This window comes from Uranotaenia lowii, chromosome 2 (genome assembly GCF_029784155.1).
Source record: "Uranotaenia lowii strain MFRU-FL chromosome 2, ASM2978415v1, whole genome shotgun sequence".
Taxonomy (NCBI): Eukaryota; Metazoa; Arthropoda; class Insecta; order Diptera; family Culicidae; genus Uranotaenia; species Uranotaenia lowii.
This window is the reverse complement of record NC_073692.1, coordinates 352,033,104-352,060,542: the sequence shown is the minus strand read 5'-3', so window position 1 is coordinate 352,060,542 and position 27,439 is coordinate 352,033,104. Positions and strand designations below refer to the sequence as shown.

The following is a 27,439-nucleotide window of genomic DNA, read 5'->3' as shown; positions in this document are numbered from 1 at the left end:
TTTCAACATAGGAATTTCAGCCTACTCCAACTTTTCTTCGTGTAGCAAAGTATGTTGCTATGGTTCTCAATTTGTGTTTTTTTCTGCCGAATGGAAAAAAGGTCCCGACTGACGGAGTATGCTAATAAATCTACAATTTGAGATTTAAATGTCATTTGAATTGGAACAATCATTGATGGAAATTTCACTTACTGAATACTGAATACAATACTGAATATTTCATAAAAGAAATCATAAGAAGGCAAGAATTTGCTAAGAAAATTGATCTTAAAATCTACTCTACAATATGATTTGAGATTTATTGATGACCACATCATCATTATTATTATTATTATTATTATTATTATTATTATTATTATTATTATCTGGAGCACGTTTAGTAAATGGAAGTCAGCATTTCTCTAAAATGAATGAATTGGTAAGGGAAAAATTTCTTCGTGTAGAATTAGCTCTTTTTAATACTTTTCATCTAGGCACATCTGATTTTTTGAACACTCCAAAATATGTTGAACCGATAAATCAAAATCATATTTTGAGTATAAAATTTATTAACGAAGTCAACTTACTTATCATGAAAGATATTATGAAAAAAAAATAGTAGATAAACTTGTGTTGTATTTAGTATGATTGTCAGATCGGGACACAAAGTTTTTTTTTTTTTTTTTTTATTTTTTTGTAGCGGCCCACCACACTCCCCCACACCAAAAGGCTCAATTGAGCCCCCTGGTAATGGACGCTACTGTTCTCAGCATGTCTGGCAGCAAAATGATAATAAGAGTAAACGCGAGCAAATTTTAATCATGCTGAGAACACAAATATTTATAATGTCGTGCGAGGAAATGTATTATTTAACTAAATTGACTACAATATGAAATCTCAATGGAAAATAATTTCCTTTGAAGAGATTCATTATTCGATATTTACTAATATACTATTTATTTATTGCTAATTTTATTATGTTATGTTCAATAATTTTATAAGATAAAATACAAACTACAAGATTTTTAAGAAAAATAATATTAGATATTAACGCTACAAAAGTACAAAAGGTAAACAAAACAAAGACTGGTTGATGATCGACTGTTTTAATGGTTCAATTTTTCTTTCAAAAGCTGTATCACTTTGGTTTTGAACATGGAACGATTGGTTATGTTTTTAATATCCGTTGGTAAGGTGTTGTATTTAGTAGGTCCATTAAATGAAATTCTTTTTTGCCCTAATGATGTTGTGGATCGGCTTCGTTGCAAGAAATCTGACTGGCGAGTGTTATGAGTTCGCAACCCCGTAGTAAAATGGAGGTTTTGAATATTTTCAATTGAGTGTAGATTATCATAGACATATACAACAGTTTGCAAATCACAGAGTTCAGATATTGGAAGAACGTTATGCGTTCTTAAAGAGTAAAGCTGAAGGGTAGGGAATAACAAAGGGAGCTTTAAGATGTTTTTCAAGCATCTATTCTGGAGCGTTTGAAGTTTCTGTAAGTGGGACAAGGAGGCTCTTCCCCATATCATAATAAGGTAGTTCAATTGAGAGTGGATAAACGCAAAATAAAATTTAAAGAGAACATGTTGTGGAACAAAATTTCTCAGTTTCCAAAGAACACCGCAAAGAGGAGTAATTTTTTTTTCCAAGTGTTCAATGTGACGATTCCATGAGAGAGTTTCATCTAAGTAAATTCCCAAGTATTTAAAATAACTAACTCTCTCAATAGTATTTCCATTCATAGCTGGGTCATTAGTACGAAGTAGCTTTTTATGCGAAGAACGAAACAACATGTATTTTGTTTTAGTATAATTTAGTGAAAGTAGGTTTGAATTGAAATATTTTGAAAGCAGTTTTAGGTCGTCTTCAATGTGCTGAATTATAATATCAGGTGAAGTTTCAGAATAAAAAATTGCTGTATCATCGGCAAATAAACGTGCTGTGCCTTTAAGTTGAAGGTTACATAAATCATTGACATATAAAAGGAAAAGTAATGGCCCGATATTACTCCCTTGTGGTACACCGATATCAATATTTCTTAATTCGCTTCTTGTGTTTTCAATAGCCACAAACTGCTTGCGACCTTCTAAGTAGCTACGAAGGATATTATTTGCTGTTCCTCTTATCCCGTATTTATACAGTTTGGACAATAATATGTCATGATTTAGAGTATCGAAGGCTTTTTTGAGATCCAAAAATAGTGCCCCAACAATATTTTTTGACTCTATTTTACATATGATGGAGTCAACTAATTCTGAGATGGCAATTTGAGTGCTCGAACCTGATCTAAATCCATATTGCAGTTTATAAAGTATATTGTTCTGATTTAGAAAGTCTACAATTCTATTAACAAGAAGCTTCTCGAACACTTTACTAAAAACGCTTAAAGTCGAGATAGGGCGATAGTTATTGACGTCAAGCAAATCGCCAGCCTTAAAAACAGGGATGACTTTCGCAATTTTTAGACAGTTCGGGAAAACTCCTGACTCCAAAATTTTATTAAAGTATTGTGTAAGTATGTGCGAGAATGTTTCGTGGTTATTTTTCAAGACATTAACAGGGAAACCATCTGGTCCATGACCCTTTTTATTTTTAAGTGAAAAAATTACAAGTCGAACCTCGTTTACACTAGCGGGCCGTAAGAATATTGTATTTTCTACCTGTTCGATTTGAGTCAAATGATCATTTTCAGTATTTACTGGAATCTTTTCAGCCAGGTTCTTTCCAATTGTGGAAAAGTGTTTGTTAAATTTCTCACAAATCTGTGTACTATTGGTTATAACACCTCTTTCATCTGAAAGGTTAATTGAGGAAGTCGTTTTAGATTTACCTAAGAGCGTATTAATGTTTCTCCAGAGCTTTGAATGTGGTGAATTATTTAATAAGCGCTCGTAATAGAGCCTTTTACATTCTTGTTTTTTTGAACTCAATTTTTTATTTATGTGAATTAGCATCTCTTTTAAATTGATATCATTTGGATGCTTTTTCGATCGTTTTAAATAATTCTCTTTTATTTTGATGAGTGTCCAGAGGTCAAATGTCATCCACGGACAGCAATTTCCTTTAAGTTTTACCCTTTTATTAAGTGTTCGAGAAGAAATTTTCACAAAGCGATTGTAAGTTGATGTGATTTCTTGTAGGCCTTCATCAACATTTTCTGGTAGTTGAATACTGTTTAAATAATTCACAAATAAGCTGTTTAGTTTAGCGTTATCAACTATCTCTTTCCTAAGAATTGTTACATTTTTATCACATAATAAATTGAATGATGTGAGTATTTGTAAATGGTCACTAACATCAGAAAAGATTGTATCATTTTTCAATCGATCTAAGTCAATTTGCTTCGATATAACGTGATCTAGAATATTCTGAGTTGTTGGCCTAGTAGGAAAGGTGTTTGTACAAGCGTATCCAAAAGATTCTAAGATAGATCTATATTTTGCTACGGTATTCAGGTTAATCAAATTCACAGGAACGTTTAGGTCACCGACAATGAAGCAGGAGTGATTATCAGCAACAGACGTTAGAAGAGATTCAATTTGATCACAAAACATGTTAAACGGGAATGAAGGGGGTCTATATTAAGGTTGCCAGAATTTTTTCTACTCCCATCCGGGCCTAGCAATTCCGGGCATTTTTTCGAAAAAACCTGGCAAAATCCGGGCATGGATTTCAATTTTTCAAATCCATAAACCGGGCAAAAACCGGGCAAAATTTAGGTGTTATTATATAAAAAAGCAAAGAAAAAATGCAAAAAAAAATGAAATTAATATTTTATTAATGTAATTGCAGACTTCCAAAAACTTTTTGGAACACTTAAATATTTAATGATCTATAAAAGTAAATCAGCGAAATAATTTGAAACAACCGTTGAAAATTTCCATACCGTTAATCGATTTTGCTGAAACTTACTCAAAAACTTTGATTTTTTTTTTGGTTTCTTTGTGAAAATTGTGAAAAAATCCGGGCAATATCCGGACTTTTTTCACGATATCCGGGCAACCGGGCCGGACCGGACTTTCTCAAAATTTTGCATCAAATATCCGGGCAAACCCGGATAAAACCGGGCAATCTGGCAAGCTTAGTCTATATACGCCATGAACACAAATTACTTGACCACTTGTACAAATTTCGACACTAATTCGGTGAAAGCCATCAAAAGTTATATTTTCAGTAGTTTTAAATTTCAAATTTGTCTTTATATACATAGCTAGGCCTCCATATGGTTGGTCGCGGCAAGAGAAAATCGATGTATATCCCGGAATGTTGTAAATACAACAGTTATCTTTACCAAGCCAGGTTTCACAAACAACAATAACATCGATACAAACATTAAAATGATCAATGGTCTGTAATATGCAATCAAATTTATCTAAATTATTCATACTACGTACGTTCCATTGCAAAATTCTAAAGGATCTTGAATCATTATTAAAAGTACTTAAATTAAAATCTTCTACATTTTCATGGTATCTATTCATTAAACTATCCATTGAATAAAATATATTTCAGTTTTAAACATTTGTAGATCTAAGATCTTATTTTGATCGTGGATCAGCATTGTTCCTTTTTCGTTTGGGTGAAGGACTTTCATTTGGAATCGTGGATGTGTTATTTCTTTGCTGAGTGACATGCATGCTCATGAAGCGATTCATTTCAAATTTAGTTTTGATTATATCAGGTTTTGAATTATCTGTTTGTTTGACCAAAAAGGCACCATTTCTTCCGGGCCAAATGTATTTGGCTCCAATTAAGTCTTGATATTCGCGCAATTCAGTTAAAATTTCCATGGATAAGGGCGTCAATTCATCCCTTATTGTGACGTTTAGTGGTTTACCATCAACTACTAATGAAGGATCTATTGAAGAAGAGGCAAGTTTCCCAAAAATTCTTTTTTTACTGAAAATTTCTTCTTTTATTATTAAGTTTTGGTGATAATGAGCTTAACAGTTTTCTCCAGAAGCTTTCGAAATTTAGTCTAAGGCAACTTAGGTCTTCTCGATAGCATTTATTCATGTTCGTAAGAACTTTCCTCACATGGAGGCACGTTTCATGTGTCCTTCAAGTTTCTGGGGAGTGAGGAATATTCCTACTATTATTATATTTACTAAAATGCTTGCTACACATACAGGCACAATGCTTGGTTCCCTGGCTGTCTGGTGTTGTCCGTTTTTTATTTTTATCCTCCTTCGGCTTGTGATGGGATAGGGAGGGAAGTGAAAACGTTTTTATTTTGTTTCTTTCAGTCATACGCAATGCAATTGCGCTAGGAGGTTTATGCCGGCAGTCGCAAATCGAATCATTATCGCTCGCGTTCTGTTCTCATGCCAACGATGCTATGATATTGATTACTCATGATTGACATAGAAGCTGAATTTTGGGTGTACTGTTAGTTTTCATGTATATCAAAAACATTTAAACTGATTTAAATATTCTCGTTTCCCAACATCTGACTCAAAAATATTTTGTTTAAGTTTCACAAACCTTGATGAAATCTCGCCAAATTTTGAGAGAAAGTTAAATTATAGTCAAGTGCTTAAAGCGCCACACAGCGGTCAATCCGAGAACCATTTCTACAAATTTTCCATGACTTCGCATTGAAAATCAATAATTTCATAACGAATGAAACACTTCTGGCCACCATAAATGAACTAGGGCTCATTGTCTTGCATGCAGATTGCAAATCTGCCCATATTTGATAAGGTCTAATATGCCATTTTTTCAAAATGGAGAAAATTGTGCCATTTGATAGCTTATACTCTATATAATATCCTTACTTCATTCATTTTTCAAAAAATCCATTGGTGGAGGCATACAACCCTAGAGAAAATTTGTCTAATGTGCAATATATTTGATAAATTGTCTAATGTGCATGATGTGTTGAATTGAAATTCGCAGCAACCGGTGTCTTTCGTCTCCGTTTGGAGAGGGAGTACACATTCCCTAATAAATTATTTTTGTTCTACCTGCGTTTTCTCCCAATAAACTTCATTGATCCGGTAGCGCGAATCCTTATCAATTTTGGAATGGCAGTCGAAAGGGCAGCTTGAGCAGCCAGGCAGCACCAGATGCTTCAAGCGTCTCACTCGTTTAATTTCCAACGCAGCTTCTTCCTTTTTCGTCCTCTTATGCCCTGGAAAGCATCTGCTACTAACTTCATCCTCGTTTTCGCTTTCACTAGAGCTTCCATAGTTTTTAGAATAATTCAAAGCAATTTTGTAGAAGAGAACCGCAGCAATATTTGAAAACGTATGCACATCAGACAAATTCATAGCTATATGTCAACTTTTGTTCACGTTATATTTGATAAAGTGACTACTGAGATTGAATTTTTTTTTCATAAATTCTTTATCTAAATTTGCAATTTAATTCAACCGCCTATGTCCTACATCTACAATGATTGTTATGCACATTAATCTACTTTATTTTGAGAATTAGGATGCAATAAAATAGTTGAAACACTTATTTTGGTGTTCATGGCATATTAGACCGTTTATCAAATATGGGAAATGAAACCAAAAGCAAACGAAAAAATTGTATCTTGTTTGAGTTACAGGGTTGTGAATTTGACCAGTCATTTTGACTAATCACGGTCCAAGTGTCCATGGCATCGAATGTTTAAAGTTGTCCAACTTTGTTAGCATGTATTCCCAGATATTGAAGTCTGGTAGGTTCAAATCCTGTGACGAAACAGTCCATTCAGGTGAAGTGATGAAACAAGTCAAAATCGGTTTTCACCATTTCTGAACCATCAATGCTTTATGCGCTCGTGCTAAACTATGTTGAAAGCAGAAGCTGAATTTGAAAAAAGTTTTATGGTGCAAGGATGCAAATGGCCTTTGAAAATGTGGTGAAAGTAATCCTTGTTTTTTTTTTCACGCCACTATCAATTAATAGCTACAAATTTTTTGTCGATATTCTTCCCCAAACCATCACAGATGAAGTACCTATTTTGATCTGGCGACTGCTGAACAAATGACTGAACACGGTAATTTTACTTGTTCGATTTTGCCTCTAGAGTAAGCAACTTTTCGTCTCAACAAGAAAGTTGTGACCTGCGTGCGTCTTCAGCAGGAACCGAGATCTACTTATGAGCCGTCATTAAACACCAAGGTGAAAATTGTAATTATAATTGTAATTCTCCTACTTGTAGATGATATTTATATCGATTTCGAAGAGAAATAACAAATGGTTTGAGTTTTGTGCAATAAACAAAGTATCACTTCCACGTTGTCACTCTGTACACCATCTTGGCCGGATTGAGGCTTTACAGACTGAATAAACGTGGACAACTTAGGATTAACATATAACTTGCAGTACCGAGATGGGAATCGAACCCATTCCACCAGTAAACCAGCGAATGCCGTCTTACCGCGCTAACCGCTCGGTCACCGAAACGTTATGCGTGGTATTTTGACTCCAGATGGTGGCTCCAGAGAGTAAAACAGCATGATAAGGGTCTTCCGATCATTTCCCATTAACATAAAGTTATTAAAATTGTGTATGAGAGAAAATTATCATCTAAAATAAAATGTTAAATTTAAAAAGCTAAAGCTACCTTTATAGCAGAAATTGTTCTAATTTTTTTTTACTAAAAATCGGTCGAAAACCCTTACTTTTCTTCTCACAAAGGGTGGTCAGATGGATCAGTTTCCTATTTTAAAATATGTCAAAATGAGGTAATAGGTCGCAAAAACTGCGGCGTTGTAATTGTGCCACGATGGTTAGTAACAAATTTTGTGACTATAGGTATGGTGGCTCCAGAGAGTAAATGCGGATCAGAAATTCCCCACTATTTGCTGCACACGCAAAAATTTCAATTGCGAAATTCTACAAATTTGAAATTAATTAGTTTCTCAGTCTTTAGAGTTGATTTTTTGTTGTTATTCAAAATTCAACAATCAGGCGAAATACGAAAAACAAGATATCTTATATTTGAGTAGCAATGTCTAAAACTTTCCTAAAGCAAAAAAAAATTTAGAAGGAGAAAAGTTATACTTTCGCAGTTTTACCATGTGATATGGTAGATAAAAAAAACCAAGAAAAATTCTACATCAGTTTTAAATCAAGGCAAGCATTGGTTTTGAAAATCGTAACCGATCGTTTGATTAATTTGCACTTTGCTGGCAATTTACTGATGAGCTTGAAAAACATGGATCGAAAAGATTACCAACAGTAATTTTAAAAGAGTGGTTACTTGTGAAATATATGATTACTAAACCCTTCAATGTCCCGAATCAAAAGTAGAGCAATTTATGGACTCACCGTTTTTCTGCTTCCATGCTCTGATGTCAATTAAGGGTAGGGTTGGTACAGCCAAGATGTTGTTCACAATTTTACCATTGCATTATTGCTGCCAGCCTTGCAGGAATCGATTCCACATGCTAGCTGCAGCTAGCCACAGACTACCAATCTGGGCCAAGTTCCGGTGTGACAATTTGTAAAAAGGACATTCTGTATAAAAAATATGTATAATTATCAACGTTACCATTTATGGTTATCAATTATCATCGTAACCCTTACCTTTCTTTTTTTGCCTTCGGGGTGTTGATTGTCTGGAATTTTCTTTAAATTGGTGCTCACGTTTGAAATTTGTCTCGAACAACCGCATGGCATCGCAACTTTGGCAGCAAAATTATCCTGCTTTTCCGGGGCCTACTGCATTTTTTTCTCGAATCCCAAACAGTCGTCGTCAGGGCACTGTTAGTTTTATTGTCGCTAGGCAACCTCAGGGAATGAGGTTCATTTGAATCGGAAATGACGATGACACCAATGACGTCCAACGAACAACCGGGAATCGTCATCACTGTGGGCTGTTGATATATTTTAGAAAATTGTTACTTATATTGATAGGGAGATAGTAATTGGACTTTTCTCTATAAAAATAATAGAAATGGATACGAAAATTTTATTATTTATTTTCTACGCTACTGGCAAATGATTGATTAAATAAAAAAACGCAAACAGTTTTAACTTTAAATATTAACCAAATCTAATTTGATTCTTGGATGGATGTTTATGTGTTTCGTTGTGGAAATCTTGGGAAAAAGACTACAATCTACTTTGCGCTCTTTTCAACAGAGCAGATAACGGTGAAAGGTGCGAATTAGTTGTGTAAAACAGTAAATGGAAAATTGTATAAATCTAATAGCAACTCTTTTAGCAATGGTAGTTCTGATGGAAGATTCCATTGTATCTTGTACTTTGAAAACCAGGTTGTAAAACGTGGAAAAAAGTTATCCCGTTTGGCATGTGAGGCTGTGCGGTTTATACGTGTAAACAAAGCTGTCCGATTATTAGTAACTGGTAACCTTATAAGAGGATCTGCATCGATTGATTTCTGCAAGGCTTATTATTTGGTATTTATACTGTTTTCGCGCTTCGAATAGTTGTGCTTGATTTTGAATTAATAGTCGGTACAAAAACCCACGGTGCAATTGCTCTAATTTGGGATGTGTGTAGGAGCTGGAAACCGTTAAATTTTCTTTAATTTATAGTGAAGAGTGTTAATGAAAACAATAAATTTCGATGAAGTTCCGTTATTTTATATCCAATTTAAACTTTGAGCTTTCATGTCGATAACTTATACAAAATTGATCTCTCGAGGCAATAAAAACAATAAAACACTCAACATAAAACAATCCCTGAACGGCTGCTCAAACCGGAAATACATGCAACCGAGAAATTTAAAATGGAACTTTAAAAAAAAAATAGTCCCAACAAACCAGGTTTAGTTAGTTTTCTTTGTGGCGGTTTTTGGGACCAAAGCTTGTTTTACTTTGTCAACAACCTCGGTGAATATAATTGTTCCCATGAACACGAGCAGCGTTCCAATCCAGTGGTAGATTGTGAACGGATTGCTGAAATAGACGATCGAAAACAGAAGCGAAACGAACTTCCTCAGGGTAACCACTAAAGTAACGGTTAGTGAGGAGCATTCCGTAGTTAGCACGTAGACAGAACTGATGCAGACGTATTGCGTCAGTACGTTGCCCAGCAAATAAACCCACGTGATCGGAATTCCAATGTTCAGAACGGGAACATCGTAAAGTGGGCTTGCGTTTGCTAGTTTGATATGTTCCCAAATGTTGGACGTTAGAATGAGAAAAAACGGTAACGGTAACAGATGCGTGTAAAACAGGGCTTCCTTAGGATGTTTGCCGTATCGTTTATAAAGCACTTCCTGATACAATCCCATCCGGGCCGATACGAACAGCGCCAACGTGAGCAGCGAGATGCCGATAGTCCACCAGAAGAATACTTTTACCGGATCTTCCGGTTCATCAGTCGGCAGAACTTGGGTGCTCTTAACTTCCTTACCGGAAACAATCGTGCAAATCACAATACCCAACGAGATCATACCAACAGAAAGATATTTGGAGAAGGCATAACGCTTTCGCAGAATGATAATTCCCATGATCATGTTGGCGATCAACGAGCCCGCCCGGAAAATCATGTGCAGCGGCATCGGGATGTTGAAGTCGAACGCGTAGTTGTTGCACACACTGGCCACGAAGAACATAGCCACCAGGATGGTGTAGTCCTTGAGGCCTATCCGCGGTCTTACGGTGCCACATTTCGATGTGAACAGGAAACCCTCGATGGCGATGAATAGGAACTGAAGGAACGTTATCAGGTTGCCGGAGCCGGGATCGATTCTGGAAAGAAGTGTGGAATATTCGCGATTCAATCATTTAACGTTAGGTCGTTAGGTTAGGTTAGGGTGAAAGGTTTTTTTTATCGATTCTCCAAGCATCTACCTCATCTATCTATTTTTATTTTCCGAATTTATTCTATTATAATTTGTAGCTTTTCGTATTAAACTCACTTTACAATTGCAAATAAAAACTGTTTTACTCTGTAGCTTCTTTTAGTTTTTTTTAAGCTGTCCTTTTAACCCACTGAAATTCTCTTAAGTTTATTATTACTACGAGAAATTTATCGATGGAAATAAGTTTATCGACATCTTACTAAGAAATTTATATCAGAAAAAATGTTTTTTTAATAGTGGTTTCAAATGTTTAGATAGTTCAAGAAACGAAATATGATTAAATTTTTTTTTTAAGTTTTTTTGGCCAGTTATTATCTTTTGACTAAAGCAGTTTTTAAACTAGAAAATGAAAAAAAAACTTTGAAACCATATGGGCTCATCTGCTGCAATCAAAACAAAGCTTGTTTCGGCAAGTTAGCCCTAGTCTCAAAACGCCTATATGTATGTTCAAGGCCACAAATTTAAAAACAGCTGAGAATTTTATTGGAGTTTAACATTTAAAGACCTTATTCTTGTTTAAGTTACGCTTAGGCTTAGGCTGAGACGCTTCCGCAACGAAAATTTGAAGAATTACAAGTGAGAAATATTACCTCTTACCAAAAAACATTCTAAGGTTTTTCTTCTTAGCTGGAAATATCTAGTTTTGGGACGGATTTCTATGGGATTTATTTTTTTATAGTGGCCTCTGTTAAAAATAGCTTTGGACAACTTATAGGTACTCAAAATCAATGTTTATCTAGATTTAAAAAAATGAATAATGACAAATGTTAATACCTTTACATACGCCATTAGAAAAAAAAACTTAAAACAAAAAAGTGGCCTCTAGGTTTTAAAAGTTGGCTCAAAATATTGACGTTCAACAACAGTTTTGTTGCGGCAATAAAAAACTTAAAGTAGCTAATTCTATGTTGAAAAATTTTTAAACTTTTATCGTTTTGACTAAAAATTTGTCATATCTCATAAGGTCTGCAATCTATCTACTTTCAATATGTTTGATAATCTTCTTCTTCTTCTTCTTCTTTCTACTTTTGGACTGCGCACCGTTTTCCGGGCCAGCCCAAAGGGGGAAGGGCTAGTGGCAAAGACTATATGCCCTGTTTTCATTTAGTCACTATGACTTAGTAATTTAACTTTGCATTGCGTGCAAATTCTACTATTTCCTTGTAGTGTTCGATGTTATTTGATTTAAATAGCTCTTGAAGGTTAGTATATTTGCCATGGAAATCATACTGCCTTCTCAGTGTGTTAAAAAGAGGGCATTCCATGATTGTGTGATTAGCCGTTTCTGGTGTTAAACAGGAGTCGCAATTAGCGTTATCTAGGATTCTCATTTTCGCCAGCCAGTATTTGGAGTACTCATGTGCAGCCATTAATCTGTTCAGGAGCCGGATGTCCCGGCCACTCATGTCTTTTCCGAAGAACCACGGGACTTTTGAGAATGCGGGTTGTATGTAGTAGAAGCTTTTTCCCTTATCTGTAGAGTAATTACTGTACCACCTATCTGTTTTTTCGTTTAGTGATCTTTTAAACAAGAATATACTGTCTTTGAGCATAAGATTATTTTCGTAAACGTAGTCCGAATGCAATCCATGTTTGGCCAGACCGTCTGCGATTTCGTTGCCTGTGATGGAAACGTGACTGGGAATCCATTGTATCGCGACATTGTATGAGGAGCATGTTCTTAGGATTTCGATCAGGATGCTTTCGTCATATCTGTTATCTTGTGCAGATTGTAGCATCAAGCATGATGCTTTTGAATCGGTGTATATAACAGAGTGAGATAGTGAGTTTTCTTCAATAATTCGTGTAGCTTCTTTTATAGCTATCAGCTCGGCTGATGTGATGCTTGTCTCCATGCTCAGGGACGCGAACAGCCTTTGTCCGGTCGTTTCGAAGTACACACCAATCGAACATTTTGTTCCATCCTTCGACGCATCTGTATATATACGACCTCGTCCTCTGTTTCTTCCGTTCATGATAAAAAGTGCCAATTGTTTAGCTCGTGCTGGATTTGTATTTTGCTTTGCTGTTGTAAGACCTTCCAAGTCGGATGAAATATCGACTTCTTGTCGAATGCTCAGACGGATCACCGGTTGTACTCGATCGAGTATTGCCTTGTTCTGCCAATAGATCTGTTCTAGGTATGAGAACTTGTGCCAACTACTTCTATCTTCAGGTAACCGTACGCTTCTTAATTGCTCTGCCACTACATTGTTCCTCGAGAAATGTCTGCTGATTTCCTTAGTTGTTACAAACTCTTGCCTCAGCCCAACTGGTTCTTGTCCACTGAGAGCAACTAATACGTTTCTCGGGGTAGACTTTGTCGCCCCAATGACTTTTCTTAAGCATTGGTTGTTAACCACCTCAAGTAATTTCCTGTTTGTTACACTTGCATTATTGTACACGGAGCTATTTTGTTCCAAGGTGCCTCGAAACAGAGCCATATGAATTCTTATCATCGCTTGTGGATGAGTTCCGCTTTTGACCCCACTGAGGACCTTGATCATGTTGAGTCGATCCTGTACCTTTGTTCTAAGCTGTTTGACATGTATTCCAAAATTGAGCGAACGGTCGAAGGTTACTCCAAGGTATTTGTGACTTCTAACGTTTTCTAGCCTGGTATTATTAATAAAGAAGTCCAGTTCTTTAGTACCCCGTTGGAAGAATATGGTTTTTGTTTTATCTGGGTTGATGGAAAAGTTTAACGTATCAGCTGTGCTGGTGAAAAAATCCAAGTATGTTTGTCCCAGGGCATTAAGTGCGTTGATGTCTTTTCCCCGAATTAAAATACCGAAGTCATCGGCGTATTGTACCAACATTGTATCTGGGTCAACTTTTCGGTGAAGATCAATTGTGTATATATTAAACAGGGTAGGGGACAAAACGTCTCCCTGGGGAAGCCCGTTGTTAATAGTTCGGGAAATTGTCTTAGTGCTCATATGGAACATTACTTGACGGTTTTGTAGAAATGAAATTGTCCACATTAGAACATCCGGTGGGACTCCGATCTTCACTAGGATTTCTTCGAGTTTTTCAATACGGACCGCGTTGAAGGCATTTGAGAGATCTAAACAGATCAACGCTGTTAGGAAATTCAAACGTTTGCTTTGTTTTATCCAGTTGAGCGCAAAATTGACACATGTGTTGGTGGAAAGATGTTTTCGAAAACCAAATGAGGTGTCGGGTAGAAGCTGTTTTTCATCTAGGAATCTTTGTAGACGTTCTAACACTGCTGAGTTTGCAATTTTTGTGATTGCTGGAACTAGAGAGATAGGTCTTTTCCCTGCTATGGTGTTCTGATCTCGACCAGGCTTAGGAATCGCTATGACTTTGATAATTTTCAGGTTGTTATCAATGACACCTTTTCTCCACATATCATTTAATAGGAATATTAACTTGTCCCTGACCTCAGTGTTAAGATGAGCCAAAAGATCGTAGGAGAGATTATCTTCTCCTGGAGCCGATGTTTTTTTCTTTTTAATAAGAATCCTGTGCCAGTTTTCCTTTTCTAGTAAATTGTCTTGGGCGACGTGTGTAGGGCTATGTATTATTTGTGGATCGTGAGGCCCAAAATGAGTGTCCAAAAACTGTTCTACTAAGTTTTCATCATCTTTCAGAAAATTATTCTCTTTCTTGAAGAAACGTTTTCCTGTTAATCTACTAACTTTCAACCAAAGTTCCTTCGAACTTGTAAACGGACCAATCTCGTTTGGAAACTCATCAAATTTTTTCCTGATTTCCTCTCTCTTTTTCTTTTGAAAAATAGCAGATTTCTTTTTAAATTCAATTAGATTTTCTGGGGATGATATTCTATTATACTCTCTTCTGGCTGATGTTTTTTCTTTCCACGCCTCGTCAATACTGTCTGACCACCAGAATTTGGGGGTCTTTTTACATTTCATGCGATTTTGTTTGTGTATTTTCTTTACGTTATTTAACAGATCACTGACCGTATCTATTTCAGAGGCATTAAGTTCAGATAATTGCTTGGCTATCTTGGATTTGTTATGGTAAAAATGTTTCTGGGCAGGTAGTTCGATCAACCAGTCTATTTCTATACACATATGAGCGCTAGCAATGCTGTAATCTAAAACTCTCCATGTTACACGGTTTACCATGTTAGTCGAACACATTGTAACATCTATTGCAGATGAGCTCTTGTTTATTTGGAGGGGAATATATGTCTTACTTCCGTCATTTGTTATCAGGAACCTACTGCAGTTGATGGCATTTAGCAATTTTTCTCCTTTAGAGTCACAGTTATCGTCTCCCCATTCAACGTGGTGGGCGTTAAAATCGCCCCCTACTATAACTTTTTGGTATTGGTCAAGACTAGAAAGAATTGCCTGAGCATCGAGCTCGAACTCTGCTAAGGAGATCGAAGGGCTGATATATACAGAACAAAGAATTAAATCCAGTTTATTGATTTTTATGCTTACTACCTGTGTTGATTGTGAGAGATTTGGAGGTGTGGTAAGTTTAGAGTAGCTGTAGCAATTCTTCAACAGAATCCCTGATCCACCATAGTTATCTTCCCTAGATTGTGGCACAAAGTGATAGCCAGTAATATTATATTTATTTGTTCCTTCTAGCAGTTCATTGGTCCATGTTTCAGATAGGATGGCCGCTGCGAACTCATCCCCCGTTAAAACCCTTTGGATTTCTGCTTTGTTTTTATACAAACTCTGCACGTTCGCTTGTAAAATCTTAAATCCGTAGTTCGTAGCCATTTTTAGTATTTTAAAAAGATAAGGGGTGACACAATAGGTTGGTTTTTGCTTTTTATTTATTTTGGGTTGCCTACTACCGAATTAGCCAAATTAAAATGTCTTCTTGTACAACTATTAAACAGTTCTCTGACTTGATCTTGAGGCCCCAATAGGCCGATGAATTCCGTATAAAATGTAATCATTTTTTCCTGAAATGAACGTTCCATTTTTGCCTGGGCTTCTCTTACCTCATTTTGGTACCGTTCCTTGTCTCCCACGTTCCAAGGGTTGCGGAGACCTAGACCTACATTGTTACTTTCGATGCTGCTAACAATATTATTTCGCTGGTCAGTGATGTTTTCAGCCATGGTTTTCGACGAAGAGTTTTCAACTCGGGCTCGTTTCCCTTTCGATGATGATGAGGTTGGTTGATCCTGATATAACTTTACAGCTGCTTGGATAGTCTTTCGTTCTTGGTTTGTCTTCATCCATTGGTCTCTCAGGGGGTCCTTATATCTGTAGTTGTTCCGCGTCATACTCGCGAAGCTTTCTGTGGGTGTAGGAAATTCTGTGGCATCTTGAAGAGGTGTATACAAATTTTGGCTGACCATTGAAACTTGCTCCCGTGCTTCTGCGTAAGTCCAATTACGTTTAGACATTAGGATTTTAATATCCTGCTGTCTTTTTCGTTCTGGGCAGTTGTTGTCTGTTGATCTATGTCCTGGATTCCTACAATTAGCGCATTTAATTGGGTTTTGGCAGTTCTCAAAATTTTCGGTAAGCTCGTGTCGCTCTGAGCATTTGTCACAGCGTTTGGTCCCTTTACAATTACTTGTATTGTGACCAAATCTGAGACAACGGTGGCATAAAATAATTGTGGGTGTAAACGGTCTTACTCTCGCGGGACAACCGAAAATCCTAACGGATTCCGGAAGTTGTTGTGCTCGAAAGGTGATTCTCAGTCTGTTAATTGGCTCTTTTTCTTTTCCGCGATGCATTCGATCGATGCTTACGATTGGAACAAAGCTTTCGGTGTCCTCTTTCAACTCATTAAGATCTATGTTTGTCGGAATGCCCGCTACAATGCCCGTGATACAAACTAAATGTTTTGGGATATAAGCTTTATATTCCGAGCCCTCTACATTCATCTCTACTACTAGCTGATTCGCTTTCGTATAGCTACTTAAGAAAACAATGATTTTTTGTTTACTTACGTATTTCATGTCGGTGATACAGTGTTTGTAATTACTCATCTTACGTAGTGTGCTTCCTAATGCAAATTTGTTGATCTTTTTGATTTCGGTTGTTGATCCTCTCCGCAACTCAAAGTACACTCGATATGGGCCAGTATCTGTGATTGCATAGTTGAAATTTTCATACTCCTTTTTTTTGCTTCCGGTGGGCTGTTCCGCATCTTTGTCCAGTTCATCTATCCAGTCCAGTTTTGTTTTTTTGATCGCACCAGTTGCTGTTTGCTCCGGATCCGGTGGGTCCGGTATCTTCATGACGCTTTCCATCACTCTAACCTCACTCTTAACATAAGCCTTATCGCCTCAAACTTTTTGATTTTCTCAAGATTTTGGGCTTTTCCGAAACGAAATTTCGCTTTCCACTGATTGATCGCTCTTCGAGTTATACTTTAACTTATTTTTCGGCACTTTTAATTCGATTTTCCGATTTTAAATACGTAGCCAAAAAAACCAGCTTGTGTTTGATAATCTTAAAAAATGTATTTTGTTTCATTTGGATGGAAATAACGAATATAAAAATTTAAAATCCATCGTCAAAGTTTGGGCCTAGCACTATCACAAAATCTTATGCACCCTGCATAGCGTTATTATAAGAATAACTTATTAGAATATCAACCATTAATTCTTATTGGATTCGATCAAATCAATCAACAACAGTTCATTCCGTAATACAACTAGAAATAGTCTGATTTATGCAATTCAGTCATCTATGCTGATTTGATTGTTTGCTAATCCAAACCCGATAAACCATTAACGGCCCCATTTATGTATACTCTATGATACCAAAGCATATACTTACTTGACCAGTAATTCCAGAAACACCACATTGCTGCAGCAGCCAACAAAAACCAACAAAATAGCCAAAGCTGCCTTCATTGTTGTTGGTGTTGTTTGTTTTACGAACAGTATAATAAAATATCCAAGCCCGCACCTGTTGGCATTAGTAACCTAGCTAGATCTAGCCACGCAAACGATTCAACTCAGGCGACTCGCAGACTCCGGTCAAAATTCGGAGGGTTCCTCCAGTTGTTAATAACTCTTTCTCGCCAGCCAGCAGCTGGGTCGCTGTTTACTGATTACGTTTCTACCTTCTCGGTGGTGAGGAACAGCAGAGATCTCGTCACGTTTCTTATGGAGTATACGCAAACAAGGCCTCAAGCGATGTGTGTACTAAAATGTGTAGGGGAAAAACAAGTTTCAAGTTCAAGAGTACGATTCAATTACGCTAGGGCTATTAGTGGACACCTTTTTTCTTTTTTATGAGGATACTCACCCCAGTGAAACATATGAGTTTTGGAAACAGACTCTTTTGGCTTACTCCTACAGCAACCGAGAGAGGCCGTTTTAGGAAAATTCCGAACGAAGGTCACTGCTTCCGTCAGCACTTTCTTGGGGGTGAATTCCTACAGTACCATTCTTCGATTATTCCTGGTTATCTGTTGGAATCACAAAAAAAGAAGCATCGTTATCAATTGACTAATAAATGCATGGTCACGATTTAAATTAATCACTTATCAATCCTGAAGAACTTACCAAAAAACTCTGGCTAACGGCTTTGATTCTCCAGCTGAATTGTTGGAGAGCTATCACCTCACCTTATAATGAACTTCTGCCTGTGAATGATTGGCCGCATCGATTCAATGGCAATTTCTTATGTAAACATCGTCCGGCTGTGTTGGTCCAGTCGCGTGCAAGTCCGGTACTAATACCAATAGGAATGTCTGACGTTTTGTTTTGATTCTGATTTTTTCCCATTACGAAATGGGAAAGTTCAGGTAGCAGCAGAGCTGGCGCAGTTGGATTCGTTAGGTTATGACGTCAAAAGTTTAACTTTTATAGCAGGCGGACGCAGCCAATTTTAAATCTTATTGGAACAGTTTGTTTTACGAAACAGATCTATAAATTTCATAAACAAACCGATTGCGCGCCCGGAACCGGAAGTGAATTAAATTTGAAAACGCTGTCAAATAATCGTTGAAAAGCAAGATCGGCAAAGCAAAGCAAGATTTTCAAAAGTTTAATTTCGTGAAACCATGTTGTGTGTTTGTTTAAAATGCTTCTTGATGCCGGAACAACAACTGGTAGTGAGTTTTGAGATCAGCCCAATAACAACTCAGAAATATGGATGGATGGTAAGTAAACAGGTGTTAAATTCCGGATTACAGATTTGATTTTTTGCTTCTTATTTATGTTGAAGTGAAGATGATTTTGAAAGAACTAGTTAAAACATTGAATAAGTAGGGGAAAATGAGGATACTTGGTCCTTGGGGATACTTGATTCCTTCGCTATAACTCGAAACATAATGGATAGTTAGCAATGGTTATCATGAAATTACCAATATCTGTTCGATAACTTATGTTTTTCCAATAATTATCTGTTTAAAAGGACTAAAAATACAGTATTCATCAAAAAACTTGAAAATTGCGCCTTAAAGTATGCAAGGATTCTAGAGTAGTAGACAAACTTTAAGAATAATTCTCTGTCTGATACTCACAAACTGTTAAATGAGAACTAATATGGGAAAAAATAGTCACCGGACCTTCTATCTTCGGAGTTTACTAGATTTTTGCCTAGGGTCAGGGCACCCTGAATTAAGGATCAAATTTCCTTTAGTAAAGGATCAAGTTTCATGTAACTTGAAAATTTCACAATGTTTTTTGTCTCACGAAAATGCTTCTAGTTCATCTACGAGTTCATGTATCGTTCCAACTTTTGGAGCATATAAACATGAAATTACACGCTATCAGAAAATGCAAAAGATGACGAGTTGCTAAATTTTTCCCAAAAAGTTATGATGAAAATAAAAAAAGGGGATCAAGAATCCCCATTCTCCCCTAATCAAATACTGAAACAATTGAATTATCTTGTTTTAATTGAAAAAGCACATATTGACACGGGTCATTTCCCGTTTAAAAAACATACATTTTATCATTAAATTCTCAATCAACACTGTACATAATGGTTCAAAAAAATGTTTGTGTTTATTAAAGGACAGACAATTCGCAAGAAAATCAATTCTTTCATCAAAAATATTAAAAGAACTGCTTCGTCTGGGTCGTCCATATCAACTGTTTAATGTTTTTTGCTTAACTTCAATGAAGAAAATTTCCACACGGGAGTTTTGAGGGACGCTCTATTGCTTTCAGGTGTCAAATTTTGGATCAGGGGTCGGCAAAAAGGGTCGTCCATATTATCTGTTCACGGTTTTGCGATATTGTCTTTATTACCTATGCATCGTATTTTTTGCATGGGTGTTTAACAGCACAGGTAATTGATTTCAGGTGTCAAATTTTGAAAAGGGGAGAGCAAAAGAGATCGTCCAGTTGTTCCAATGTTTTTTGCGATATTACCCTAACTTGATCAGTATCTACCACTTCATAGGTATTATAAGGAGTGTATTCGAAAAAAAAGCAACACTTTGTTTCGTTAATAATTTTTGAATGCATGGATGATAATTGATTAAATTTCCAGTAAAGCTACCTAGTAATGTGTACGTGCACAAAATTTGGTGACAATCTGTAAAGTGATTTTTGAGATAGCTTCCAATACCGAAGTTCATTGACAAAATTTTTTGAGCAGGATCGAGAAAAATACAGAAAGTCACAGTGAAAGACTTAAAAACAGCTGAAAATCAACTATTTGTCCACAGTTCACATGGTAAATCGTTTGAAAAGTTCTAGAGGACTCAATAGTGAGCTAAAATCTGTGGTAAAATTTGAATAAAAGTGAAGATTGTTGATTCCATGAGCTGAGAGAAATGTGAGAGATTTTTACAAGCTCAATCAGAAAATACATATGAATGAGGAAGTGATAAAAAAAAGTCATTTTTTTTACTGGTTCGTCTAGCTTACTTATAAATAGGCTTGACTTCATTTCTACAAGGTAGGAAAGCTGCCCACCGGTAAAATAAACAAAATACGGTGGTAAAATCGTGGGCAAAATATTTGGACTGCTTGTGGATTTCGTAATGGACAACAAAACGAACTCTGTAGCGGTCACCTGACAGGTTTCCAACCAGAAACTTTTCGATGACAAGTCTCGCTTGTATTTCCCGGTGATGAACACGGATAGAAAATTTTCAAAAAATAATGTCTAGTACTTGAGGAGGCTAACGATCTGCGGAAACGGTAAATTACTCATTCTTTCATAACGATTGACAGGATGAATGGCTAAAAATTCAAAGAAGACTTCGACCAAATTCAAAAGTTTGATTTATTTTGAAGGTCAAGTTCCAGGAAACAGCAAACGTAGTCAAAAATTGCTTTGATTTGGAAAAGAGGTGTTGCCCAAAAATTAAAGTCGAAAAATTTCTTCATCGGTCGTTATCTCAAAAACCATTTCACAGTAGATCACAAAAAATTGCACAATAAACATTGCATTACCAGGTACCTTCACTGAAAAATTTCATCAAATTACATCCATGCATTCAAAACTTATTCACAAAACAAAGTGTTGCCATTTTTTCGAATACACTCCTTAGATCAAGTTCACTGGTGTAGAAAAAAGTGGTAGAAATTTTGTTATTTTAAAAATTTTACGATGCAAAAATGCTTTCAAGATCTTTGGGCGTTGTATTTTTTACAGCACTGTTTCTATTTCATCCGTATGTGATAGAAATATTGCTATTTTTGCATCACAGCATGCGAAATTACAACACGTGTTGTTCAAAAACTTCAAGGCCACAGATCTTGGAAATGTGTTTGCATGGCAAAATTTTCAAAACGTGCTAAAAGTGACAAAATTTCTACCACTTCTTCCCAACATCAGTGAACTTGCTCTTAGTGGGCCCGTGCCGAAAAAAAATTTGGTATGTCACGATCAGCGATGGAAAAGAAAAGATTTCGATTCGATCAACGCAACGTCGCAACGTCGCAAGATCTCGGTATGTTACAAACCAAGAGCGAACTCAATCCCATCGGCAGCTGAATCGAGTTGGCATGATGATGGTTGAATACCTACATGCAACATTTTGGGAGTGATGTAGCTCCGAGTAGGATGCTACTCTCTATGCCAGCAGTTTGTCGAACACAGTCGATACAGTTTCACAAAGCTAAGTTTTATCACAGAAATTTCTATGTGAAATAAGTGGCAACAAATGAAAAAAATTGTACCCATACAAAGTGTAGAAAATTTGCTTTGCGTTGGTGCATAACTCTTTGAAAAATCAGTCTGGAGTGAATCCAAAACTTGATGTTAAATTTCAACACTTTTGGATCAAGTTGGATCAATCAATAGCAACACAACGTGTACAGAATACAAGCGGCCCACGGGCCGACAAGCACCGTCAGAATGTCGATGACCTGCTTGTGTGTCTATTGCCGCAAGGCCATCAAAAGAGATAGCCAAAAAGTGATGTGCTTTGGGACGTGTGGTTTGATTGCACATTTGTCATGCTGTGAAGATATGGATGAAAATGGATTCAACGCAATGGAATCAAATGAAGGGTTGAAATACTTGTGCACTCAGTGTAGTGGCTATATAACGGGCTTTAAAAATTTAATGGATACTTGGAGGGAGGAATTTGAAAAACTTAGCGGAAACATGTACACATGGAAAGAAGAAATTGTGACAAAAATGAAAGAAATGGAAGTTAATATGGAAAGAGTAATGAATGGTGGAAAAAATCAATTGGCAAAAGAAGCATTGAAAATTATTGACAGAAATAAGTCTGTCCAACAGAGCAGAAATTGGGTTACCCCTTCTGGTCCAAGTAGCAACTTGAGGTCAAGGAAAAGATCTCGCTTGGATGTGATCGACCGGGAAGCTACAGAGGAATGTGACGATGCCATTGAAATAAATAGTGTTCCCTCCTATTCGGAGGTTCTGCAGCGAAAGATGGGCAATAAGACCCCAATAAGAAGAAAGGAGCAAGTTTTGATAGTTAAACCGAAGCAAACCGATCAAACTTCAAGGATAACAAAACAAGCCTTGAAAGAAAAAGTTAACCGTTCTGCAATGAAAATCCAAGGCGTAAAAGAGGGCTATAATGGTTCAGTGATTATTGGGATAAATGATCAAAGCAACTTGGAGTCTGTTGTTTCTAGTTTAAAAACGAGTATGGGGGAAGATTACGATGTGGCCTTACCAAAACCATTGAAACCACGTCTGAAAATCATTGGTTTGTCGGAAAAGTTAGAAGCAGATGAATTAAAGAATTGTTTGTCTGAACAAAACGTCAGCCTTGCAGTTGAATCACTGAAAATTGTGGCAATCTACGAAAATAAATATAGGGAGTTCACTTCATATACAGCTATAGTTGAAGCTGATTTGGCCTCGCACGATATGATGATGGAAATGGGTCATGTAAATGTTGGATGGGAGCGATGCAGGGTTTATGAGAGCATTAATGTCATGCGGTGTTATAAGTGTTGCGGCTTCGGTCACAAAAGTGGTGATTGTAAGAATAATGAAATCTGTGCTAAATGTGCTGGTCCTCATATTGATGCCAAATGTGATTCTGATTCAAGTCGGTGCGCCAATTGTTTAAGAATGAACACAGAAAGGAAAACAAAACTTGACACAAATCATTACGCATATAGTGTTGAATGTCCTATATTTAAAAGGCTGGTGGAAAGAAAACGTCAAACCATTGACTACTCTGTTTAGCAATCAAGGACAACTGTACTGTTTTTGAACTGTGGTGGGCTAACAAAAAATTTTGAGGAAGTGAATTTAATGGTGCATTTTATGAGACCCAAACTTGTAATGTTGACAGAAACGCATGTGACGAAGAGTACAGGAGATGACCATTTTCAGATTCCATACTTCCGAACTGTTAGTTGCTTTTCGGATTCAAGGCATACTGGTGGTGTCATGATGTTTATACACTCAAGTATCAGATTTAAAGAGCTAGTGAATTGCCAAGAAGCGAGAAATTGGTTTCTGGGTATCGAAATTTTAAGCGGTATCAATCCAGGTCGCTATGGGGTATTGTATCACTCTCCAAATGATAGTGACTCGATGTTTCTTCAAGTCTTAGAAGAAAAGTGGCTAGAAGATTTTGTTGACTCTGCGAAAAGCAATGTTATTGCAGGAGATTTCAACATAAACTGGAAAGATCCTAGAGACTCTAACAAATTGAAGCTGATAACAGATTCGTTTGATCTTAATCAGAAAGTTGATCTGTATACACGCATAACACATACTAGTCAAACACAAATAGACTTGATATTCTCGAACTGTGATATAAATGTCAGTGCCGTCAATGATTTTAAAATATCTGACTGTAAAATACGAGATAAATACTTTACAGGAAATCTCCGATTGCCTAGTTGACTTTGGCCAAGCCCGGATTAACTGCTTGCTGTTAACCGTAAAACGCATCCTGCCGAGACGAAGACGCTATTCAACTCGCCGCCGGAATATTGTGATTGTGTTAGTGCGAGGGAGAACTGAAGGAGAGATGTTAGCCGTATTTTGTAGTAACGAGGGGTGATCAAATGTAAAGGTCGATGGGCAGATAGAAATTCAAACATAACAATAAGCCAGTCCCTCACATTCCCCTCCTCCTCTATAGAAAAACAAGAAAAAAAATGCAAACGTACAATGACTTCAAACCATCAGCTTAACTTTTACCACGATTTTTGATATTTCTATCGCAAATCCTATTTTCCTTAGCCTTTTCTTAATAAATAGCTTCCCTTTTATTTTCAAGATTGAAAAATTATCTATTTTCATCTAGCCTTGCTAATTAACATTGATATTTAATGAATGTCCGCTGATGATTATTGTGCCAAGGAAAAATATCTTAAGTTAAGTTAATTTACCGATGTTTACAAACTAACTCACTTAATCTCGGCGCGCTCTCTTCGTTTACTTATTGTAAAAAATCAGATAACCTTGTGTTCTAATAGCCTTGGTTTCCACGAACAATTATCCATACCATCATTGAACGGAACTATCATCATGGGTTTAAATAACTTAAAACAGGTTATACCCATTTTGCCGTGAACGTGTACCCGTTGCATCATGAGAACTCAAAAATGATTAATTTAATTTTTAATTATCACTGACTGAGACGAATACGGTTATTCCCCTCTCCGTTTCTGTTCTTCGATATGTCTACGTCAAAACAAGACTTTTTTTTTAAATATGAATCTATGATTCTCGACCTACATCGAATCAAGCGTTTGTTATTAAGTGGTACTATTCAAATTTTTTCAGGCTTTTCAGAGCATTTTTGGAAAGTTCGATGTCTGTTTCAGAAATCCGAATGACGTCCATCAAAAACTAAAACCTTATTTGTTTTCGATATGATGATCACATAGCAAATAGCAAAAATTCTTCAAACCACAATTTCAAGTTCGTTCTGATAACTCAGTTTTGGTTTCTAGCCAGATTTGAGGTATATCTGATTACCGTGCATACTAGAAGTTTACAAAACCAAAAGTGATGAAATGCGTTTTTAGCGTACACAAAAAAATGTAAACAAATCATTTTTCTATTAGGAATTCGACTATTAATCTTTTCGCACTATTGGTGTTATTGGCCTTCCTTTACCACTTTTAGTCCGAACAGCTTCAGCCCGACGGAAGAAATCAGATTGCCAAACAGAGCAACTTAAGAATAACAAAATCCACCACCGGATTGCGGGATAACTTTGGTAAAACCCCATTCAAAGTGTAAAGAATCCTCAATCCAGTCATATACGGCACTACTTTGCAGAACACTTAAATCTTGTGACGAGCATCCTGGAACAGCTTCGGTATGGTTCAAGCAGCGCTTCTCTGGTCGAATCTCCAAAGGCAAATCGGTGTGCCACTCCCTCAGAAGCACAGACGCAAAATCCGAACCACAGAATCATTCTTAGCGAAAGGGAAAACTACGATTAGAGCAGCAGTGAGAATAGAAGATTGGGAAACGCCAATGCATGAAATCACTACCGGCGTTTTGCAATTTTGCCTCATCAGAGATCGATACTCCAGTAACAATTTCCAGCTCCAGGACTACGACAATGCAGCAGTGTCCCAAGAAAATAACTGCAGAAACCGATGTCGTGGGTTCGGATCCGTTTGGTCAGATGATAACCATTCGCTACTTCCATCGCAGCACTCAACCCACTCGCACTGTAAGATGCCTTTCAAAGGCTGCGCCTCCAGGGCAAAGGCCATTCAAGTACCAGCGTGGGCTCACCGGATTCGGTCTTATCTCAAAGCAAGCGTAGAGATGGCATCAACATTAGAAATTAGCATTAGTAGCGACCTTTTAAACACGTAAGTATTCCAAATATTTCGATGTAGGCCACGAAAGAACGATTAAAGTATGACAACGAAAGTAATCACATTTTCTAGCGGAGCGTTTTTTTCTCCAGGGTACTTTTTTTTTCTCTAAGGTCGGCTACTGATCGATTATATGTAAAAATTTTTTTCTTTACTTCTGGAGAGTTTTCCTACACCTTTCTGGTTCAATTTAGACGATTGATTTTCATAATGCTATTCATTTTCTTTGGCATATAGTTTTCTAATTGGTTGAATTTGAACTATATTTTGCAATTTTTGGTTATAAGTTATACTCCATTCCTTATAATACAAATTACCGACTGAGTAATTTTTCTATACGATCTATTACCAAGTTTTTGCAGGGTAGCACGTATGTACTATCGTAATTCTGAGGTGTGTCTGTTTCAAATTCAAAATGCTTGACTTTAGTTTAGAGAAGGTAAGTCACACAGAAGGCGTTAACAGTGTGCGCTGAATTAGAGGTTATGGGTTGGTTCAAGGCTTAACTTTCACATTTTATTTTACTTATAATCTCTAGCGAAATGACTAACTTTTCTATTTAAAGGAACTATTGTTGACATTTCAAGCTGCTCATCATATCGTATAAATAAAATTTGCTTTTGAAGGGTTTGTCAACCCAGGCTACCGTAATTTCGAATAATAAACTTAAACTTTCTTTACTGATGTGACGAGTATCGGTTCTATGCTTTGCTTTACTAGTTGAATCGATACATGAACTTTCTACATCGCTTGCATTTCCTAGAGAAACGTTACTATCGTTCTACGATTAACAGTTTCACAATAAACAGAATGCAGCAATTACACTTTACAACTGTATTTTTCCCGATTTATTTATCCCCATGTCAATTAGCATTGTTTATCCATTCAGCTAAGCAATGCATATTTTACATTTCAAGTGACTGACTGACAATTCCTACTACTCAACATCTCTAGCTAACTTCTGAACTGGAATGAAGTTTTCTGCACACTGATTTCGCCTGAAACAAAGTATCTATTGCATGACTTGACTATTTCCTCTTTAATCGGACACATTTGAAATGGTTAAATTCGTCTGAATTGGACTCACAGTCTTCAACTGGCGATCATCGCCTGGACTGGACTAAACCGACTGCGACTGGCTATCATACCCTGAACGGAACTAAACAGTCCTCGACTGGCGATCATCGCCCAAACTGGACTAAACAGTCCTCGACTGGCTATCATAGCCTGAACTGGACTTTACAGTCCTCGACTGGCGATCATCGCCTGAACTGGACTAAACAGTCCTCAACTGGCTATCATAGCCTGAACTGGACTAAACAGTCCTCGACTGGCTATCATAGCCTGAACTGGACTAAACAGTCCTCGACTGGCTATCATAGCCTAAACTGGACTTTACGGTCCTCGACTGGCGATTATCGCCCAAACTGGACTAAACAGTCCTCGACTGGCTATCATAGCCTGAACTGGACTTTACAGTCCTCGACTGGCTATCATAGCCTGAA

General features: G+C 36.8%; 1 protein-coding gene and 1 long non-coding RNA gene across 2 annotated transcripts in view; both read right to left on the bottom strand.

The window, feature by feature from the left end:
* LOC129748862 (uncharacterized) overlaps positions 1 to 8,650 on the bottom strand; it is a 69,847-nt gene extending 61,197 nt beyond the window's left edge. The window contains exons 1-2 of the long non-coding RNA XR_008737852.1: positions 8,509 to 8,650; positions 8,251 to 8,439 (exon numbers count right to left, since the gene is read on the bottom strand). This is a non-coding gene — a long non-coding RNA (uncharacterized LOC129748862). The remainder of the gene's footprint in view (positions 1 to 8,250; positions 8,440 to 8,508) is intronic.
* Positions 8,651 to 8,883: 233 nt separating this feature from the next.
* On the bottom strand, positions 8,884 to 18,406 carry LOC129747559 (UDP-xylose and UDP-N-acetylglucosamine transporter). Its single transcript, XM_055741838.1, has 4 exons — positions 18,249 to 18,406; positions 17,989 to 18,151; positions 17,515 to 17,885; positions 8,884 to 10,643 (listed from the first exon to the last, which is right to left on the bottom strand). The coding sequence occupies exons 3-4, from the start codon at positions 17,589 to 17,591 to the stop codon at positions 9,716 to 9,718; spliced, it is 1,005 nt and encodes a 334-aa protein (XP_055597813.1). The 5' UTR covers positions 17,592 to 17,885; positions 17,989 to 18,151; positions 18,249 to 18,406; the 3' UTR covers positions 8,884 to 9,715.
* Positions 18,407 to 27,439: the final 9,033 nt, after the last annotated feature.